Source organism: Acanthopagrus latus, chromosome 9 (genome assembly GCF_904848185.1).
Source record: "Acanthopagrus latus isolate v.2019 chromosome 9, fAcaLat1.1, whole genome shotgun sequence".
Taxonomy (NCBI): domain Eukaryota; kingdom Metazoa; phylum Chordata; class Actinopteri; order Spariformes; family Sparidae; genus Acanthopagrus; species Acanthopagrus latus.
In genome coordinates this window covers 11,715,975-11,729,517 of record NC_051047.1, presented here as the reverse complement: position 1 = coordinate 11,729,517, position 13,543 = coordinate 11,715,975, and the positions used below count along the sequence as shown (strand labels likewise).

The following is a 13,543-nucleotide window of genomic DNA, read 5'->3' as shown; positions in this document are numbered from 1 at the left end:
ATGTGGCGGACCCTGCTACCTTTAAAGCTTATTTTCCATGTTTACTTCAGTTATTGAAAAATATAATTATGAGAGAGTATTATTATTACTTGATACAACTTGTACATATGAAAATTTCGAGTTTGATTTTCTTCTCCAAAACTACGCAGAACACCTTTAAAATAACAGCATTTATACATACAAACCCAAAGAAAAAAAAATAACACCTGTCATAAATTAATAAGAATATTCTACAAATAACTTTATTGCAGGAATTACACAGTATGGGATCCGGAAAATATAAAATGTCAAAGTTTTTCTGTTTGTTAATTAGTTAGGATTACAGTAATCAAGTTTGTTTTATGATGGCAAACACTGCTAATACTGTATATACTTCAAGGAGCAGTTGATCACAACACACAAACAAAAACAGGTCACGGTCAGTGTAGAGTCACTGCCAACAGTGGAAAACGTTGATTCTCTCAATAGCCCAGATGCAGCCTTCCTCCAACTGATGAAGACTCAAGCTATGTCCAAATACTAAATATTAAGGCACTGTTAAGACCTTTTGAAGCATCTCAACTTGCATAGACACTTGTAACACACTCCGTGTCCTCCTCTGTATGTGTTCGACTTGAAAGTCCAAAGATACAACAGGGTGATGACCTTTCACTCTTAACAAAAAATCAATCTCTCCTTAACAGGGATGATGACAGTAAATCACAAATGGCAACAGTCAAGTACATGAGCAAAGAGGCAAGTACATGTTATGTGAAAGTATATATACATGTGCATTTCTTTGGGATCAGAGGAAGAGAAATATTTGGTTCACGTAAATCATTTAAAGGGCAACTCCACCAATTTTAGACACTGAAGTGTGTTTACAGGTCTTGGGGAGTACTATTGCATATGTGAAAAAATAGAAAGCATTTTGTCGCTCCAGAAGAAGCTGCAAAAATCTGATATATTTGCTTCAGTGATGTCACTTGGTGGTTAAGTTGCATTGTGGGTAATGTAGGCAGCAGGTTTGAAAATGGAAAAAGAAAAAGTATGTATAAAAAATACGACCACTCTGGTTCTGTTGTATCGATTTTGATCATATTCCCAAAAACATTTCATAATGACCCCAACACTGTTTTAGGAGTGCAATGCAAAACCAGTGGACTGCATTTTAAAACATGGCGCCTACATTACCCACGATACAACTGAGTGCACAGAGTGACATCACTGGAGGGAATTTATCAGATTACATGCAGCTTCCTCTAGAGCTTTACACTAAATTTTCACACATGCAGTAATCCCCCTCCAAGACCTGTAAACACAGCTAAATGTGTCGAAGCGGGGTAGTCGCCCTTTAATACGCAGCTGTTACACACAATATTCTGACATAGTAAAGGTATAGGCAAAGGTGATGATTTTTTCTATTTCTGTTTGTGGTTGTGTAACAATATATTGTATATGCAGACATCACAAAATACACACAGCTCTCCAATAATCCATTCATATATGTACACTCACACATTCACACATGCAACCACACACACACACACACACACACCAGCTGATGCTATTTCAGTGCTCTTCTGTATGTTACTGTGGCGCCTATTGTCAGACGCTGAAACACTGCTTCTTTTGGATCATATGGAACCTCACTCAAGTCCAACATATTCTCATAAATCTTATAAATAAAAATGGACTTAAAGCACACAAAGTAATTCAATAATAACCTGAGGAGAGTATGTTGAACTGTGTGAGAGAGGAATGCATCATATTTACAACAGAGGGATTGTTTTTTATATGTGTGTCTGCAACATCGTGGGGGTTCAGCGAATGACCGGTAACCAGTGGCGAGTCCCATCCTTTACATTAGTATACTTAAACAAGTTAAAAAAAATGTGTGAACATCTATTATAATACGTGACTATATCTTTGAATGCTGTGGTGCTGACAGATTAAGAAAAAAAACAAGATGGAATAAGGCAGGTAAGTAAGAATAGCACCTGACACACGCAAGCAACCCTTTTCAAAATGAACACCAGTTTACCAGTTTAGGGGGCATGTACTCAGTGCAGAGGTAAACTGGGTGCAATTCTTTAGAGACACTTTGTGATCGTGTTAGTTAAGTGTTCTGCATGAAGCAAAAAAGGCTGCTGTGTTTGGTCTCCGCTTCGTTTCTGGACTGTAATGTTCAATCTCTGGTTTTTCTGCAAACCACATCTCTGTCCCTCTCCTCCTCCTCCTCCTCCTCCTCCTCCTCCTCCTCAAACATGCAGGAAAATAGCACCATCCTTTTGAAAATAGGAAGTAAAAGGCAAGTCGAGGACGTCAGCACACATGGTTTTTGCTCGCAGGTTGGGATGGAGGACTCTGGTGTTTGGGTTTATGTCCTCTTCATGCACACCTGACAGCGGCTTATGTGTGTTCGGAGGCTGCCTGCTTTTAGTGTCTGCGGGACAGGTTTCCTGGAAAGCAAGACAGAAAGAAAAACATTAGACTTCCTCTTAGAATACCAAGTTTATAATTCAAATGTGGAGAAGATCTGAAAATTAACTGTCAAAACTGACATTTGTGTGATCCATCTTAGTCTGGCTCTGATTGGTTTTAACTGATAATCTTACCCTAATCCTATCCAATCATCTCTCCTCATGCCTTAACCTAACCAACCTAACCATCAAAGCCAAAACAATATCTTCTAAAGGTAGGAGCAGGAGGACTAAAGCAATACAACGTCTGAGCTTGAGTGATTCCGGCTTACGTAAACATCTCATTGTCTTCGATGGTGGCGAGCCAGAAGCTGTAGGAGTTGGCGTAGTAGTTGCAGGTTCCACGGCCGTGACACTCAATGAATGGAGCGCTGCGGAATTCCTCCAAGCAGGATCCAGGAGAGGCCAAAGCCTGGCCCGAACCCTCAGCACCGGCACTTGTGTGCTACACAGAGAACAGCTCATTAACCAAATGACGCCAAACCTTTGATTTCACCATGTCCAGTAATGTTCTAGACGGACTTGCTCCACATGACATCCATTACACATCTGTATTTTCTAACTTGTGATGAAACCAACAAAGCCAGGGTGCAGAAAGTTTCTTTTAAAAGTGGAAGTCTTGATTTCAGCATTTTACTCAAGTAGAAATATTGCTATACTTAAAAATAATAATAAAAACGTAAAAGTATTCCTAATGCCTGTTTCAAAATAATGTGTTACATATTAATGATGTGTAATTACTGATGTATTAATAAGTATGTAATGTTAATTTTGCAGCTGGGTAGCTGGTAAATTCTCCCGGGGATCACCTCATCCTCAGTGTTACAAACAGTTTATATGTTGACTGCATTTCGTGTTTTTATTCTGCAAATTATCTTAAATTATCATATAAATGAGGCAAAAAGTACAACATTTCCCTCTGAAATGAAGTACAGTTGTAATAGAAATGAGCAGAAGATGGCAGTTCTCATGTCAAGTACAGGTACCTGGAAATTGTACTTAAGTAAAGCACTGAAGAAAAAGCACTTAATTACCTTCCACCACTGCATATATGTGGCGAAAGGAAGAAATGAATGTACTCTCCAGGGGTCAGACTGTATTTGCACTGAGACCCGATCCTGTTTTTCTTACCATGACAAAAGAATATCCGATCCAGAGAGAATCCCAGCCGTGAGGGCACGGTGGGATCATGATTGTCTGACTGTGAATTGCTATCACCATGGCTGGGGCTTCACACACAGCACACCTGCACACACACACACACACACGAGCACAGTATGTGAGTGTCGAATGGGTATCAGATATACGTCAAACTGAACAGTAACGGTAGAGAGGCTGATATACCTGCTGATGAAGGGTTTGATGCTTTCACCAGTGATAGGTGCCATGCTCATGGGCATGGGCTCAGGGGAGGTGAGCCAGTAGGAGTAATCATTACGGGAGGCAAAGTTGCACACGTTGTTGATGTTACAGAACAGGAAGGGCATGGGGCTGAACTTCCGTAGACAGCTGCCTGCCGTACCTAAAACACAGACCAAGAAGATGTATAATTCACCCCACAAACTTGTTCTCCAGCTCATCTCTTTCTTTCTTTCTTTCTTTCTTTCTTTCTTTCTTTCTTTCTTTCTTTCTTTCTTTCACATTTTGTGTTGCTCACCCAAGTCCTGCCCATGGGAGCGCTCGTTGCCCTGTACATAAAGCAAGGAGTAGCCATCGTAGATGATCGAGGTTCCATCAGGACACTGCGGAATGTCTACCGATTGGCTGTGACGGGTCACCAAGAAGCCGTGATCCATGGAAGACGGGCCAGGTGGACCCACTTGACCTGGAACACCGTCAGGTCCTGGAGGGCCAGGGTGCCCTCTGGGTCCTAAAGACATGTAGAAATTAACAAGATATGGCCGCAACATCACAACAGCTCTTACACCTTTCATCCCTGTGATGAACTCACCCTGCGGCCCCGGCAGGCCAGGCTCTCCTTTGCTTCCGGGCTGACCGTGATATCCGGGAATGCCATCGTCACCTTTAGGACCTATAACACCTGTCATACCTGAAAGAAAAAATAATGATGTTACTAGAAAAATGGGAGCAGAGGACAAATGTTGGATCACAGGGGATTTTAAGCAAAACGTCACCTTGCTGTCCTTTCTGTCCAGGGAGCCCAGAGGGTCCCTGAGGTCCTGGTAAGCCTTGAATCCCAGGGAATCCAATGTCTCCTTTGATGAAGATCTGGGGGCCAGGAGGACCAGGGGGGCCATCATTACCTGAAATATACAGTATCATTTGAAGGCATGAGAAGACAATGAGATGGTGTGATATGTTGTGTTTCTTATCACTTTGAGGAGTCTCCCCTCCTTTTTATACCCTTTTCTCCGGGAAATCCTCTGTCTCCAAGTTCTCCTTTGAATCCCGAGTCCCCGAAAGCACCCTTTGAACCTAGAGTTTTTTATTCAAAAACATTTTACTTGACATTTATCTAAACAAAAACACATCTTTCCGTTCATATTTGCATAAAACGTGCTGTGTTTCACTCAACTATCACACTGTACTCACCTGGGAAGCCAGCGACACCTTGCACGCCTCTCTCTCCCTTCTGTCCATCGATACCTGGAAGACCAGATTGTCCCTATAATACACACACACACACACACACATACACACACACACACACACGAACATAAAGTTACACGAGGCACACTGTTAAGTGTTTTGCTGAAAACTTGCTCCAGTTAAAAAGCATTTATGCAGAAATTTCAACAGCACTATGCATCATCTCTTAGTAGTGTATAACATGTGCATCTTAAGTCATGTAAAACAGCCTCATGACATACAGGAAGTCCAGGAACTCCGGGGTCGCCTTTATGTCCCGACTCTCCCTGAAAACCGGGTTTGCCCTGGTCTCCTTTGTCCCCCTTTGGACCTTCTCTGCCTGGCACACCAGGCACACCAGGCACTCCTGTGGTTCCTGTTTGATAGACACAAGAACAAACACTTGTAACAGTGGCTCGAAAATGTACTACATTTTGGAAATAACCGTTCAACTAATACTGGCATGTCATGTATTTGGCATACCTCTTTCTCCGGTGTGTCCTGGTTCTCCCCTGTCTCCCTTAGGACCCTCTAGAGAGATACCTGGCAACCCCCTCTCTCCTGGCTCACCTGGGGATCCCACTACACCTGTAAGTCCCTTGTCTCCTTTGATGCCAGGGACACCAGGATGACCTGGGGTACCAGGGAAGCCAGGACTGCCTTTATCACCTGGTGAGGGAAAGAGAAGGTTAAATGATTGAACTCTGTTTTTTTGTCTCCGATGAATGAGATATTAACAGACGATGGAGAGGCACTAACCTTTGATACCAAGAGCTCCAGGTGGACCTTGGAAACCTCGGCCAGGTAAACCTGTAAAGAAGGATGGATTAACAGTAACTGAGAAACAGTTGTTAATACTAGTGTTAATGATTTCTAATTAAAGCTTGTGGCTTACGATAATTAAGTTTTAAAAAACAATTCAGAACATCAATAACTGTATTAAAATGTGCATGAAAGGATTTGGATGAGGGTGAATTTAAGAGATCTATGCCAGAGAGGTTGCACTAAACAGTAACAACAATAAACTTTTGCAGTATAGTCTCCTATTAACTCCTCTGACACTGACCTGGGTCTCCTTTCTCTCCTGAGGATCCTGGGATACCATCCTCTCCAGCCTCTCCCTTCTCCCCAATAGAGCCAGGAGGTCCCTGTAAGCCACCCTCACCTGAAAGAGAACAAGTATACACACTGTTTATTCACACTTAATTACTACCAAGACAAAATAGATTTGATTTGCTAAGTCAACCATTCCCTGAGCTGTAACAGATATTTATGGAAAAACCTGATCTTGATCAATCTATAGTAATTGGCTTCTGATTAAATTTGGTGTCCGAAAAAGGATTTGCCGAATGATGCCTTATTTAATATTTTACAGTTGTATGGACCACCCTGATTATTTTTGTTTCCAGCTGCCTGACTTACTCAGTTCACTTCTGATTTTTTTCACAACTCTCTTCTCACATGATTAAGGCCATCTTTGTGAAATTATTGTTGTGATTAATTAATGTAGGGACTTGCCTACATAGTTGATTAAATAATCATGTCACTTACCAGGCCGACCCTCCTGACCAGGTTCTCCAGGAGACCCTGGCAGCCCTGGCACCCCCTTCTCACCTGGTATACCTGGCTGACCTGTACAACACACACCAGAATAAGAACTCGCATGGAACACCAACATGTATAGTTACTATATCTGTGTATTAAGTGACAGCACAGACTGAAATCTAACCTGTATACCCGATGCTCCCTTTCTCTCCCTTGGATCCATCCAGTCCTGGCTTTCCTGGCATGCCTTCATGACCCCTCTGACCCTTGTCTCCTGGTGTTCCTGGGAATCCTGGCTGGCCTTTCTCACCCTGTGAGAGTAGATGATTCGAGAGAAAAAGTAAAGACAGGTAGGTGCTGAGGTTTATTAGCAGAGCACAATCAGAAAAGAAAAGTGTAGAGATTGAGGATTTCTAGTCTACACAAGAAGAGCAGTCAAGCTGGTACACCCACATGACAGAGCTGCTTATGTTCACAGAACTAGTGTTATGAAACATAACCGTTGTCATAGCTCTAAAATTACCTTTTCTCCTGGAAATCCGGGGATTCCAATACCTGGCTCACCGGCTACTCCCTTATCTCCTTTCTGCCCATCTTGGCCTCTGAATCCAGGATGCCCTGGTGTACCTGTATCTCCTTTAGTACCCTTTGGACCAGCCACACCTGCACAAACACACACACACACATACACATACAAACAGACAAAGTTTAGATGTTTAGAGGTATGTTGTCACATTTAATGTGAAATGTAGGTGTTCACTTGCTTGATATTTTCTCAACTCAGTTTGTTTGTAATTCACACTATACATGTTCAAATGGATGCTTCACTTGAGAGTTCTTACCTGGTATGCCCATCTCTCCTTGGCTGCCTTTCTGTCCAGTTACTCCGATTCTTCCAGGCTCTCCCGGAAGACCGGTGTCTCCTTTCTCACCTGAGACACATCAATGAATGAAGTTAAATTCTCTTTATTTCCCCTCCATTTTCCTAACAGGACACATAACATGTGGGGAAGGTTCACTCAAAGAATAAGGGTTAAATTAAAAGTTTAGGACAAAAAGATGATTATTACATGAAATTAGCATGTTAGAAATATCCTATTTAAATAAATCTAACACATTTGTTCCTGTGTTCACCTGGATGTCCAGGTGTTCCAGGCTCTCCATCTTTCCCTGGCATTCCAGGGTCTCCAGGGAGTCCACGGAAGCCCTTCTGTCCAGTGAGCCCAGTGTGACCTGACAGAAAAACAGTGTTAAAAGCCTACATTTAGATAAGTACATCCTAACCTATGTGTTAATATACAGGGTCACCACTGGGCATGTTTGGCGTAAACCCCGTATATGACACATACACACTCACTGAGCCAAAGCCCAGTGTGTTGTCATATACCTGGGTCTCCGAGGTCTCCCTTCTCCCCCTTCATATGCTCCATGTCAACGTCACTCATGTTCCCAGGAGGGCCCTGAAGACCTCTATCTCCCCTTTCTCCCTTAAGACCAGGCTCTCCGATCTCCCCTCTTAGTCCGGTTATACCAGGATCACCTGAGAGAGTCGGTGGAAATGAGAAACTGTTATTGCTGCTGTCAAACCTAAAAACAACAACTAAGCATACAAGACAGGCTGAACAAAGCAAGAAATCTATATAAAGTTGGTCGTCCTCACCTCTCTGACCAGGATCTCCAGGTGTGCCAGGTGGTCCAGGCATGCCTTGTACTCCTGGTGTCCCAATAACCCCCATTTCACCTTTGGGACCTGGCAAACAAACACACACACAGTGAGATTACTGTGAATAAAACATATTCACATTACATTAAGTAAATAAACCAGGACTTTTTACTACAGTATTAAAACATACCATCATGGTACACTCCTCACTCTGCTGCTCTGAGTTTCTCTTCTTAACCGAAATTCCTCACTCAGTCATAATTAGTTCCACTCAACATTTCCACTTTATTTACGTTATTTCATTAGACTACTGCCAGTAAGAGTCAGCACTTCCTGCATAGATGTTTCACATTAAAAGCCTCCCAAGAGCATCCCATACCTAGCAGGCTTTTAATGTGAAACACTCACCTTGAAATCCGATCAGTCCGTCCCTGCCTGGTAAGCCTGGTGGCCCTGGCAGTCCTTTAGAGCCAGGGCTTCCTGGGAACCCGGGCACTCCCTTCTCTCCCTGAGGACCCGGCATGTCCAGACCAGGTGAACCTGGAAAGCCCTTTTCTCCCTTTATACCTTCCCTACCTGTTCAACACACACACATTCAAATATGTTTGGTGATTTCAACAACAATAATCTTTCTGTGAAAAAGTTCTGTATTGACTTTCTTCTCACCGAATGGTCCTGGCTCTCCAGGTGGTCCTTGGGGTCCAGGAGCTCCGGGTGAACCTTTTCCTGGAGCACCTGGTAAGCCAACCAGTCCAGGAGGTCCTGGAGGTCCCACCTCACCTAGATTTAAAGATGAATGAAAAACAATTCTGTACATAGTATAGAAGACTGGATCGAACCAAGCCTCACCTCAGAGTTGTTCTAATTGTCTTGCAGTACCTTTGATTCCCTGAGAGCCTGGTGGTCCTGTGTCACCTTCCTGTCCCGGAACACCAGGTGGTCCAATGCTACCCTTCTCTCCTTGGAAGCCAATAATTCCTTGGGGGCCAGGCAAACCTTTGGGACCTGGAAGACCCCGTCCTGGTTCACCCTGCAAAGTGCAGAAATAAGCAGTGATTTGCATCTCAGCTCTGGCCATGATGACACTGGTGATAATGACTTTACATGCCATTGAAATCTCCTCTTTGAACTTATCCATCAAACAGTTTTCTTGTGTTTGTTAGATTTGAATTGTGTCGTATAACAATTGCACTTTGAGACCAATACAGTCTAATGTTCCTACACAATGTCTTCTCAAACACCTGTTTGAATTTAGCATCTGAAAAAAGAGGCATCATTCAAACGAAACTTTTCATAGAAAACTAAGATCCTTTGTCGTCATCAAAACCAGGATGCTAAAGCATAATATCTATATATGTGTGAAACTTTAATTCTAAATTGAAACATAAATGCACAAAAAAAACAAACCTTTTGTCCAGGTTGACCAGGTTGACCTGTTATGCCATCCTGTCCTGGTCTTCCTGGCTCTCCTGGTAATCCTGGAGCTCCTGGAATTCCACTGATTCCTACAAACACGGAAAAATGTATCTTATGTTCTGCTCATGTACATGCACTATATCATGTATAGTGAATGAATGTTAGTGATGCATCTATGATGAGGAGGGATATAGTCAACATGGAGTAACTTACCTTTTGGACCAGTTGGGCCTGGAAATCCAATTCCAGGGGGTCCTTGGTCACCCTTGGTTCCACGGAAACCTGGCAGCCCTGGGTCTCCAGGCAGGCCTCTATCGCCTACGACCACAACATATTGCATGGTGAACAGGAATAATAACGAACAGTCTTCACTAATATATCTCCATCTTCTACTATCACTTTCTTTGAGGTTAAGTTCACAGAGTCATTTTCAAAATACACATTTTAAATCAATACTTTTTTTGTAACGGAGTATGAAGGAAACCAGGACTATGGTGCTGTTCACCTTGAAATCCAGGTATGCCAGGTTCTCCCTGTGATCCAGGTACTCCTGGAGGTCCAGGGGCACTCACACCTTGACCCGGCTCACCTTTTGCACCTGTTGGACCCAAGTGATATGTCAATAAATAAATGTTAAGTAGCTATGAGTATCAGATGTGCTGTCAGTATTTGTGGCTCTGTGGAGAACTCATGCGTACCAGGTCGTCCAGGAGTTCCAGGAAGCCCCGGTCTCCCATGAGAACCCTTCTCTCCGGGATCTCCTTGCCGACCGAAGCCTGGCAGACCAGGTGGGCCCCTCCCTCCAGGAGGCCCGATGAGACCCGGGTCCCCACTTGGTCCACGCTCACCCTTGATGCCCTCTTTGGCCTGAGAGCAAGATGAGAGAAAGGGGATGTCCAATTGACTTTATTTCTGAGATTCATAATACATTTAAGAGACTGAATAGTTGAAGAGTGAATTCAAGAATAATGTAAACCACAATTGCTAAACACTACCAATTATTCTTTGCTTAAAACCACAATTATTGATTTATTTTGGATACTTGGGGACAGCGCATGAGCTGCAACAATAGCCAGTTCAGGCAGCTCAATCATTTCCACAAAGAGTTACTCTCATGGGGTGCTGATATCCTGTAATCTGGTGAAACACACACTTACCGGTTCTCCTTTGAGGCCAGGTTCACCAGGAAAGCCAGCTCTTCCTGGCTGTCCATCCAGCCCTGGCTGCCCTGGTGTTCCAGGAATACCAGGCAGACCTTTGTCCCCCTTCAGACCAGGTGCTACAAAAATGTCCCCTGGCTCGCCAACAGCTCCAGGGGCTCCCATCAACCCAGGGGTGCCTTCAGAACCCTGCATGAAATTCAAAATTGTGTTACGCTCCAAAGAAAATATCAATGACATGTTTTCTCTCGGTCCATTGTGAGGGGTAAACTGTGAAAACACAACACAGCCAGCCTAGATCTTGTCCCCAGTGTCTCTGACATGAGTCTACTCACAGGTCTACCAGGTTGTCCAGGGAGGCCAGTCTGACCCTTTTCTCCCTTGCCGCCCACTAATCCAGGAGGTCCTGCAGGTGAAAATGGAAGTGGAAGAAATGTATATTAGTAAATTAGTTAAATGTATATTAGAATGTGAGGAATAAATTACGGAGAACTTTCCAACAAAGAGCCATCTTTACATCATAACCCTGGTGGTTTTGTAGTGACACCAGACTTTGGTGGACCTGGTCACCACTGTTTCATTTGCACAATACCACTGTTCACTCACCTCGATCTCCTTTAGGGCCCTGAGGCCCAGGTAATCCAGGTGGGCCAGAACTGTGACACTGAACACAGGTATCTCCCTTGTCACCTGAAAAATAGGTACAGAAACATCAATCAAACTGGCAAAAAAGGCTTTGTTTCTGTGTTTGTGACATCGGCGCCAACAGTTATACCACAGGGGAACACTAGGAGGGCGACAGTTGAAATGTTGGCTATTTCCGCTTTAAGTAAATTTAAAAAACATGATGGCCTTTAACATGTGATTCAGCAGCACCACTTTATGAATTTACAAAAAAAAAAAAACATTCTATTATTGGTAAACCTTTCACATTTTACTGTTAATAGTGACAAATACAGGCTACTTCTTTGTAGTCTGTGAGAAGTCCCCAGACTCCCTCTAAAAATCATGCAATTTTGTGAACTGTTGAGTTAGGAGACACATTTTAAAACTGTATGATGCCCCCAAAAACAGTTTCTTAAATATTTGGGCGTTCTTGTAAATTCAGCGATGTTTTACATCAAGTTTCATCTTTCTTTGTGAAAAAGTCATTGTTTATTTGTCTCAACAATGTCCACATTATACACATTAGAATACGCTGACTGATGGATCACACTGATCAGCTTTCATTATAGACCTTCTTACCTTTCTGTCCCAATTCCCCTTGTAATCCTGGAGGTCCAGGCGGTCCAGGAGCTCCTTTCTCGATGTTACATGAATCAGGGTCAACTGTGCCGCCATGTCATAGCACATACACAACACACATGCACGCACGCACACACACACACAAACTCATTAGGTTATCATAACATTTATAATTGTGCCACGTTACGATCTTGGCATATTTAATGATCATACTTGGTTGTCCAGGTGGTCCCGGGGGTCCAGGGTCTCCTGGTTGTCCTGGGGGGCCAACGAGAGACTCTCCTTCCATTCCTCTGTCTCCTTTCTCACCCACGTCTCCCTTCTCACCCTTCTCTCCACGAGGCCCTTCAATGTCCCGGCCTGACGACACAAATGGAAGCTGTTTAATGTGTTATTCAGGTTTGCATGTGTCTGACTGACATGCAGCTATATTGCGCGACACTACCTGGTGGACCTGCCTCTCCCTGAGGACCAGGAAAACCTGCAGAATTAAGAAGAAACCAAAATGGAAGAAAAAACACGTTTTTTACTGAAAGTTGTCCAAGGTAGATGTTTATATGTATGCGTTTCAGCATATGTATGCCTGTCATACAATGGCCAACTATACCTTTTTCTCCTGTTAACCCTGGGCTACCACGAGGACCAGGAGGACCAGGGGCCCCACTCCCCTAAAATGAAATAAAAAATTGCAAAGCTTAATAACGCAGGTCCATTTTTTTCAGATCATACTGAAGGTTTCTTTTGCTAATCTACCTAAATGCAGATTAGTTGACTTATGAACTGCCTACCTGTTCTCCTTCTAACGCTGACTACATTTTACATTTTAGGGCATTTAGGAGACACTCTTGTCCAAAGCGACTTACAGTATTTCCTATATACACTGATGGCAGTGGCTGCCATGTAAGGTGCCGACCAGCACATCAGGAACAATTTAGGTTTCAGTATCTTGCCCAAGGACGCTTTGACATGCAGACTAGGGGAACTGAACCAGCGACCTAAAATCAAATGACATTTTTGACTTTAGACTTGATAATGCCAGACAAGCTGTATGGAGCCATTTTTGGTCCCCACAAGCCCCCATCCAGTTCAGTGGTTTAGGAGAATGCTTTTAATCAGTTTGCTGTGAAGCTCAATAAATGTTTTGTGGACTATAATCATCACCCAATTTTCCACCAGCATGAGAGTGAGTAAATAATGACTTAATCCATATTTTTGGGTGTATCCTGAGGGAAAGTAGATGTCAAGACATCCCGAGTTCAAAGAGAAACTAAACAGGCTGAAAAGCGGTGTTTTCAATTTCCAATCTGTTGCAGCTCATGTGGTCAAGAGTACATCAATGTGGAGAACTACTAGAGGTCAATAAAAGCTTTACAGGCATTCAGTTACTCTTTGAGTCCTGAGTGTGGTGTCAAGCTCCTTTAAGTCTAACTAATTTTTTCAGACTAGACTAGGAAAAGATTTTA

At 43.1% G+C, this 13,543-nt stretch overlaps 1 protein-coding gene across 2 annotated transcripts in view; it reads right to left on the bottom strand.

The window, feature by feature from the left end:
* Positions 1-212: 212 nt before the first annotated feature.
* col4a1 (collagen, type IV, alpha 1) overlaps positions 213-13,543 on the bottom strand; it is a 41,381-nt gene continuing 28,050 nt past the window's right edge. For both annotated transcript variants that reach the window (XM_037109778.1, XM_037109779.1), the window contains 34 exons: positions 12,688-12,748; positions 12,526-12,561; positions 12,294-12,440; positions 12,081-12,164; positions 11,442-11,525; positions 11,171-11,241; positions 10,833-11,024; positions 10,374-10,542; positions 10,181-10,273; positions 9,889-9,993; positions 9,667-9,764; positions 9,139-9,289; positions 8,926-9,039; positions 8,668-8,835; positions 8,257-8,346; positions 7,984-8,136; positions 7,731-7,829; positions 7,439-7,528; positions 7,120-7,259; positions 6,781-6,907; positions 6,603-6,683; positions 6,118-6,216; positions 5,811-5,861; positions 5,535-5,720; positions 5,294-5,427; positions 5,016-5,088; positions 4,827-4,898; positions 4,598-4,726; positions 4,414-4,512; positions 4,120-4,332; positions 3,807-3,984; positions 3,594-3,708; positions 2,735-2,907; positions 213-2,441 (listed from right to left, as the gene is read on the bottom strand). In XM_037109778.1, coding sequence (XP_036965673.1) covers positions 2,360-2,441; positions 2,735-2,907; positions 3,594-3,708; positions 3,807-3,984; positions 4,120-4,332; positions 4,414-4,512; positions 4,598-4,726; positions 4,827-4,898; positions 5,016-5,088; positions 5,294-5,427; positions 5,535-5,720; positions 5,811-5,861; positions 6,118-6,216; positions 6,603-6,683; positions 6,781-6,907; positions 7,120-7,259; positions 7,439-7,528; positions 7,731-7,829; positions 7,984-8,136; positions 8,257-8,346; positions 8,668-8,835; positions 8,926-9,039; positions 9,139-9,289; positions 9,667-9,764; positions 9,889-9,993; positions 10,181-10,273; positions 10,374-10,542; positions 10,833-11,024; positions 11,171-11,241; positions 11,442-11,525; positions 12,081-12,164; positions 12,294-12,440; positions 12,526-12,561; positions 12,688-12,748 — 3,957 coding nt within the window. In that variant the 3' untranslated portion in view covers positions 213-2,359. The remainder of the gene's footprint in view (positions 2,442-2,734; positions 2,908-3,593; positions 3,709-3,806; positions 3,985-4,119; positions 4,333-4,413; positions 4,513-4,597; positions 4,727-4,826; positions 4,899-5,015; positions 5,089-5,293; positions 5,428-5,534; positions 5,721-5,810; positions 5,862-6,117; positions 6,217-6,602; positions 6,684-6,780; positions 6,908-7,119; positions 7,260-7,438; positions 7,529-7,730; positions 7,830-7,983; positions 8,137-8,256; positions 8,347-8,667; positions 8,836-8,925; positions 9,040-9,138; positions 9,290-9,666; positions 9,765-9,888; positions 9,994-10,180; positions 10,274-10,373; positions 10,543-10,832; positions 11,025-11,170; positions 11,242-11,441; positions 11,526-12,080; positions 12,165-12,293; positions 12,441-12,525; positions 12,562-12,687; positions 12,749-13,543) is intronic.